Below are 7,980 nucleotides of genomic sequence, written 5' to 3' on the forward strand. Positions count from 1 at the left end.
GAGCACATGTGACTGTGGACCCAGCCGTGGACCCCAGGTCTGCCTCTCTCTCATTCTGGGCTTCTGTTTCCCACTTCCCCTGCTATGGTCAGTCTCTCTGTACTCTCAACAGAACGAACTTTGTGTTCCCTAAAGGTAACATGAGCTTCTCAAACAGAGTGAGAGCATTCAGACTGCTGAGCTGGACTCTGAAGAAGCGGGAGGACAAGAATGTGCAGGAACAAGGAAGTCTGGGACACCTCAGACTGTGGGGGCACCTGGAAGCAGTTTGTGTTTTGACAAGAATCACTGGAGAGTTGGAACACTGGGAAGTGATTGAGGAAACTCATGTTATGAAAGAGAAACGTGTTCCCCACCAAGCAGAGGTCATGGGGAAGGAGGGTCTGTGTAATCAGGGAGGATGTGACCAATAAACAGGACCCAGCAGCCAAGAGGAAACAAGCAGAGAGGGTGGACAGAGGAGAGGGAGCCGGCTTCCATCTCCACGTCTGAGTCTCCAGGACTGGCAAGTCCAGAGGCCCCGGGAAGAGCGGGGCTGGGAGGGACCAGGGGTCTCTGGCACCCCTCCCCCATCTAGCAGATGAGGAAACTGACTCAGTAGCAGTGAGTGCCCTCCTCGGGGGGACGGGGCAGGTTTGTGCAGAATGAGGGTGGACGGGGCAGAATCCCAGCCTGGAGGATGCTTCCGCCACACTTGTCACAAGCAGCATGGAGCCATGGACAGACAGCCGGCCTGGGGACAGGACACCTGGTCCTGACCCTGACTCTGCCACACGCAGGGTGACTCTGGACACATCCTGCCCCTCCCTGGGGTCCAGCTGCTCCTCCTCTATGACGAGAGGGTTGGACTAAGCAGAGGACCTTTACACTCTCTTTTGAGCTCCACAGTGAGGGGATAGGACCAGTCTTGGAATTGTGACAAATGACACTTAACCCCGCAACGGGAGGGATGGAGTAGCCGCCATCATGAACCACAGGCTTGGACAGTGAGCCCCTCAGGTGAGCCCACCCTGGGCGATTCTTTTACTAAAGCACAGAGGCATCTCCATCCTTTTAGAAATGAGCTCCCAGTGTTGTGTTCAGTTTGACTTAGGAAAATAGAAGAATATGAAATTCTTTACCCAGACTTGTAGGCATCAATGCGTACTTGATTTTGTCAATTAAAAATTAATCAACAGTCTAAGAAAGAAATGGGAAATTTTATTCAAGCCAACCTCAGAATAATAAACAGTCTTCCTGAGGTACAGGCATCTTATTTAACAGTTTTAGCACTTTTCTGCAAGAGCATGAGAGGGTGCAAGAAACTAGATCCATAAAAGTTTCTCCTGAAAATACCTCTTTGAGGGCCAGTTCTTCCAGTTTTCCCAGAGCACAAAGTGCCTTATCCTGATCTTCGCCCTCAATTCCTTTCAAGGTGGATTGTAGATCAGTGACTGCAGTAGCTGATGACTAGATTCTTGTAGAACTGGATGGTAGACAGTATTCTTTATTACACAGCCCATCTATTTCCACCTTAATTTCAACCAGGTTTTCAGATACATCTTTAACCAATTTGTCCCAGGTTAGTAGGAATGCTCTTTCCCAGGCCAGGTAAAGATTTCACTGATAGACCACTCAAGTGCTATTGCTCATCTAGTTCTGGTAAGAGTAGCCGAGTCCACTGGACCACGTGTCTTACTAGTCTGTCAGCTCCAGGATATGGCTCCCTGCAGAGGCAGGACCTGCTGCTTTGATCACTGAGGTAGGAGGCCACATCGCAGCCCCCCACAAATACTGTAGACAGATGTCTTCAAGACCTTGTGATTTTTTACCAGCTCCTTTTTTATTTTCCCAGAAAGTAGTTGGGATAAAATGTATCCCAACTTCTGTTAAGATGACCTCTACACAGCGGATATTTAGTAAGCCTGGAAAAATTCCGGAACCAATTTCAGGTGGGGCTGAATACAACATGGGACCCAGGGATCCAGAGTCCTGCTCACTGGGAATTACTGACCTCCAGAGATTTTTGCGTGACTTAAAGGGGAGGTACACTGTACATTCCTCTCCACTGGGAGAAAGGAGGCCAAATTCTAGCTATATACCTCCAGCCACCAACCCCTTCCAACCCACCCCCTAACTCTCCCCACATACACACCAACTAAGGCACCCCCAGGTGGACAGACTTGCTTTGGCAATGAGGCCCCTCCGGAGGCTCAGGGTGTGAACAGCTGTACAGAGGGCTGTGTACTATGGAGTCAGCACCTTAGGAGGTGGAAAAGGGTGGTGGGCAGAGAAGAAAGGAGTCTACGATCCTGATGGATCAAAAGGAGAATGGGGAGAGGGAGTCAGGACACAGAAGACGAGAAAACCAAGGACGACCAGAAAAGGGGCAAAAACCCCCAGAAAATGTAGAAAATATGAGAGCAAAAAGGAGGCAAAACAGAATGCGGGCAACCCAACAAAATAGGAAGGAGACAGAGCAGAAGGAGGGAAGGAAACAGAAAAGAGAGAGATGAGTGGGGAAAGATGTGAAGAGGGAGAGAGGGAGCCAGGAAGAGGACATCAGAGGACATTGCTGTTGTTCACTTTCTGAGTCGTGTCTGACTCTCTGTAACCCCATGGACCGCAGCAAGCCAGGCTTCCCTGTCCCTCGCCATGTCCTAGAGTTTGCCCAAGTTCACATCCATTGAGGACATCAGAAGATAACAGAGCTCAGTGAGGAGACCTCCTGTGACCAGAGGGGATCAGAAGTCCCTGGGCTGGTCCTCAGTCCCTATAGAAACCTGGCGGGCCCAGTACACCAAGTCAGCCACATAAATCAATAGGTTAATGGCTGTCAGGACAGCCACAGCCAATCGCTGGATCCAGGTGCATATGAGGTCATCGATACAGCTGATATCACTGGACCACTGGGGCTGCCCGCCGAATTCCTCATAGAATTGGTAGAGCAACCAGAGGACCAGAGCGCTGATGTAGAGGAGGACGGAGAGCAAGGTTAGCCCCAACTGGAAAATGGGGAAGGGGACGGGCAGTATGTTCTCCCAGTCACCCAGTTTTAGCAGCATAGCTAGTGCTGTTGGGATGAAGCAGATGGAGTAGACAGCCACGCACCACTCCAGGGCCGGCTGGTGCAGGTACAGGGAGGTGTTGCTGAGGAAGACAAAGATGACACCAGCCACAAAGGTCTCCAGCACCTTCAGCAGGGCTGGTAATGTGTACACATAGCAGGGGATATCTTCGGGCCAATAGTAGTTCCACACAAAGGCATCTATGGCATAAAATGCAGAAGCGATACAGGATAATGTAGTGGCTGCAGTGGCCCGGTCCCGGAGAGGTCCATCAGGCAGGAACTGGACGTGGGTGATGGAGTAGATGACGGAGGCCAAGAGGCAGAGGATGGCAGCGTAGCAGGCGTAGGTGATGGAAAGGTTGTACCAGAAGAGAGGAAAGTGTGATTCAAAATCAAAAAACTTGACTGTGACTATTATGAGTGTCACAGCAAAACAGAAGCACCAGATGGACATGGACCAGTTACCTATGTTCCCTCTCCAAATGCCCATGTCGGCCACCAGGGAGAAGGCCACGCAGGTAGAGAAGAGCTGTGGCAGGCGGAAGAAGCAGCACACTGTGTTCCAGTCATCCAGGTTTGGGTGTGTGACCCCAGTGGACATGGTGCTGTGATGGTCAGGCAAGTCACGGTCACCAGTATGGCAGTGGTCTTCACTGAGGACCTGCCAGAGAAAGGTCCAGTTCTGGAGGTGGATTAAGCCAGACACCTGGAAAAGGCTCAGGGCCCTGTGACAGCTGAGGCTCAGGATCCATGGAGTTAGAACCAGTGGCCCAGACACTCGGGTAACAGCACAGTCGCTCCAGAATGGTCGTCCCCACCCATCACCCTTGGCCTTGTCAGGAGATTTGTCTTATCCCAAACCTCACAGCTGGGTTGGGTCTGGCCTCAAACCATGAACATCCTGGATCTCTCTGAGCTGTGGGCCATTATCTGAGACACAGGATAGGATGGCCCTTATCTCTAACCCCAACCCTTCAGGTCTCTCAAAATTGAAAACAAATTAAAAAAAAAAATTTGGTAACAAAATTTAACCTAAACAGACATGAGAAAATTTGTGATCTCTATTTATTTCACTTAATGTGAATGTTCAAAAGTTCAGTTGCAGAAACACTGATGTGTTTGATTACAAGGTCTTTTCAGACCCCAGTGGGGTGACGTGTCGTATAGAGATGTACCGTGTCACATACCTGAAGCTGAAAAAACTGAATTTTGAATTATATCTGACCCCAAGAGTTTCAGAAATGGGATTGAGGATTGTATTGCTAACCCCATTTTACACATGACAAAACTTAAGGCTCAGAGAATTAACTGCTTTCCTTAAGGTGGCATGAACAGGATGTGGGAACCCCAGATAAAAATGCCAAATGTGTGGATTTGAGTGCTTTGCTGTATAGCCCATATATCAACAGAGCCCCTGGGTGGGAGCCCAGGACCAAAGCTCGGGGCTCTGGGACCCAGGACACGGTTGTAGGGCCACAGCCTCCTTCCACAGCAACCTGAAGACAGACGTGTGCCAACCTGTCCTCCCTGCAGCATCACTAGAAGAAGCTGCCATCTGAGGGACACAGCCCCACCCGGAGGAGGGCAGCTTCAGGGGTGAACAGGGAGGAGCCATGGGGTGAGAGCAAGGCGTGGGGACAAGATGATGTGGGAAGTAGTGAAACAGAGCAGGACTCTATGGTCCTTTCCTCCATGACCCTGCCTGCCTTTTGTCTATGGAAAACTTTAGTTAAAGAATGAGTTTAATCAAAGAAATGAGAACATGTAGAAACAAAGGAAAACGGACAAAGGAGACCAAATAATAATAATAATGAACTCATTAAGTGTAGTCAAGGATCTTTAGTTCCTCCTTGAGGGCTATAGATAATATTCTGATCCATATCCTATAAGCTGTCTTATAGGTACTGGAACCCACACCAGGTGGAAGAAGTCAACTACATGATGATCAGACTGTAGCCATGACATAAGCTGCCAGTTCTGAGAAGTGGCTTCAAACAAATGGAAACAAACCAGTTCGTAGTGATGTAGAATTAAAGCATCACTACGAACAAAGCTAGTGGAGGTGATGGAATTCCAGTTGAGCTATTTCAAATCCTGAAAGATGATGCTGTGAAAGTGCTGCACTCAATATGCCAACAAATTTGGAAAACTCAGCAGTGGCCACAGGACTGGAAAAGGTCAGTTTTCATTCCAATCCCAAAGAAAGGCAATGCCAAAGAATGCTCAAACTACCGCACAATTGCACTCATCTCACATGCTAGTAAGGTAATGCTCAAAATTCTCCAAACCAGGCTTCAGCAATACGTGAACCGTGAACTTCCTGATGTTCAAGCTGGGTTTAGAAAAGGCAGAGGAACCAGAGATCAAATTGCCAACATCTGTTGGATCACAGAAAAAGCAAGAGAGTTCCAGAAAAACATCTATTTTTGCTTTATTGACTATGCCAAAGCCTTTGACTGTGTGGATCACAATAAACTGTGGAAAATTCTGAAAGAGATGGGAATATCAGACCACCTGACCTGCCTCTTGAGAAATCTGTATGCAGGTCAGGAAGCAACAGTTAGAACTGGACATGGAACAACAGACTGGTTCCAAATAGGAAAAGGAGTACATCAAGGCTGTATATTGTCACCCTGCTTATTTAACTTACATGCAGAGTACATCATGAGAAATGCTAGACTGGAAGAAACACAAGCTGGAATCAAGATTGCCGGGAGAAATATCAATAACCTCAGATATGCAGATGACACCTCCCTTATGGCAGAAAGTGAAGAGGAACTCAAAAGCCTCTTGACGAAAGTGAAAGTGGAAAGTGAAAAAGTTGGCTTAAAGCTCAACATTCAGAAAACAAAGATCATGGCATCTGGTCCCATCACTTCATGGCAAATAGATGGGGAAACAATGGAAACAGTATCAGACTTTATTTTGGGGGGCTCCAAAATCACTGCAGATGGTGATTGCAGCCATGAAATTAAAAGACACTTGCTCCTTGGAAGGAAAGTTATGACCAACCTAGACAGCATATTCAAAAGTAGAGACATTACTTTGCCAACAAAGGTCCGTCTAGTCAAGGCTATGGTTTTTCCAGTGGTCATGTGTGGATGTGAGAGTTGGACTATAAAGAAAACTCAGCACCGAAGAATTAATGCTTTTGAACTGTGGTGTTGGAGAAGACTCTTGAGAGTCCCTTGGACTGCAAGGAGATCCAACCAGTCCATTCTACAGGAGATCAGCCCTGGGATTTCTTTGGAAGGAATGATGCTAAAGCTGAAACTCCAGTACTTTGGCCACCTCATGTGAAGAGTTGACTCATTGGAAAAGACTCTGATGCTGGGAGGGATTGGGGGCAGGAGGAGAAGGAGACGACAGAGGATAAGATGGCTGGATGGCATCACTGACTCGATGGACGTGAGTCTGAGTGAACCCTGGGAGTTGATGATGGACAGGGAGGCCTGGTGTGCTGCGATTCATGGAGTCGCAAAGAATCGGACACGACTGAGCAACTGAACTGAACTGAACTGACTGAGAACAATCAAGATGATGTGAGTCAGACCACCGAGGACCGATATGAAGATGACTGTCAGAGCTGACTATGCTGTTTCTGCATGTAGCCCCCTCCCTCAGCCTATAAAGGCTCTCACCTCCTGCTTGGCAGGGATGTACGGTGGATAGGGTGGGGTGGGGAGTCAGCCTTGGGATAGACATCCACCCTCCCGCCAAATTGCCACTATCTGAAATGAAGTAAACTTTCCTTCCCACCAACCTGGCCTATTTATTGACTTTTGGGCAGTGAACAACCAGACCCCACACCTTTTGGTAATAGTAGCCACTATTCTGAATCCCCTTCCCTCAATTTTGCCTTAATGTTTGATTCTTCCTCATTTCGGAAGGGAGACCTCAACCCAGCATGACTCCAAGGAGGAGAGTCATGGAGGAACCACAGAATAAATAAACATAATGTTTGGCTTTTCAGCTTCCAAGGGGCCATCCAGATGTGAGTCTGGAAAGATTTAAGAGTAGTCCTACATGAGCAGGATTTTTCTGACCTGGGAGACTGGTTAGCAGGTTCCAAGGTGGGAACCAAGGGATTGGAAATGAACAAGTACGCTGTGTCTGATGCTGATGTGGAGCTTTTCAGGGCCTCCCAGAGAGGGGATGGGGATGGACAGATGGCTGGACCATTTTAAGGGCAGGAGCTGAAAAAGGAGGTACCTCCTTGATCTCTGGGAGGAGACAGCCCTGAGAATGCACCCGAGACTGGGGTGGGGGCGGGGGACAGAGTGGAGATGACTGGGGGGATCCCAGGGTCCCAGTGGTCCTGAGGCAGCCCAGTAGGGGTCTTCCGACCCAGAAGGGATGCAGGCATGGAGCCAACCTTCCCATGGAGGAGGGGCCTGGGCTGGAACTGAGACAGGAGAACAGGGGCCTGAAGGGGTTTCAGGGCTGTGACAAGGACACCTGGCCAGAGTCGCAGGGACACTGGAGACCACGGAATTTCCCAGGTCACCTGCCCAAGACAGTCCCTCCAGCCAGGGCTGCAGTCCTGCTCACACAGGGGCTCCTCCAGGGTCCAGTGTTGGGGAAGTGAGGCCCCTCCCAGCCCGCCCCCTCCGCAGGGACAGCTACCCTGTTTCCAAGGGACTATTTGCTGAGAGGCCCCCAGGGCTGAAGGGCCAGCAGTCTGAGCCCCAGCCAGCTTCCTGCCATCAGGGGCCTTGTCACCTTTGCTGATAATAAAGCCTGGGACAAGCTGAGGCTGGAAAGAGAAACACAGAGCAAACCTGAGAACCTCCCTGGACTCACAAAGCTCCTTGAGCCCCAACTGGCAGTGGAGCCCTGGAGCCTGCTGGCTTCCCAGTGGGCACTGCCAGGGGTGGGGAGGGGCACCAGATATAAGTTATTCTGGGATGTTAATGCTCTGTACCCCAGTT

At 49.4% G+C, this 7,980-nt stretch overlaps 1 protein-coding gene across 1 annotated transcript; it reads right to left on the reverse strand.

Annotated features, from left to right (window-relative positions):
* Positions 1-2,689: 2,689 nt before the first annotated feature.
* Positions 2,690-3,650, reverse strand: LOC526148 (myeloid-associated differentiation marker-like). Its single transcript, XM_010816937.2, has one exon. It carries the CDS (start codon positions 3,648-3,650, stop codon positions 2,724-2,726), a length of 927 nt encoding a protein of 308 aa, XP_010815239.1. The 3' UTR covers positions 2,690-2,723.
* Positions 3,651-7,980: the final 4,330 nt, after the last annotated feature.

This window comes from Bos taurus, chromosome 21, assembly GCF_002263795.3.
Source record: "Bos taurus isolate L1 Dominette 01449 registration number 42190680 breed Hereford chromosome 21, ARS-UCD2.0, whole genome shotgun sequence".
Taxonomy (NCBI): domain Eukaryota; kingdom Metazoa; phylum Chordata; class Mammalia; order Artiodactyla; family Bovidae; genus Bos; species Bos taurus.

Bases quoted from the DNA above. Each gene is read 5' to 3' on its own strand.
- LOC526148 (XM_010816937.2), bottom strand. From the start codon at position 3,650: ATGTCCACTGGGGTCACACACCCAAACCTGGATGACTGGAACACAGTG.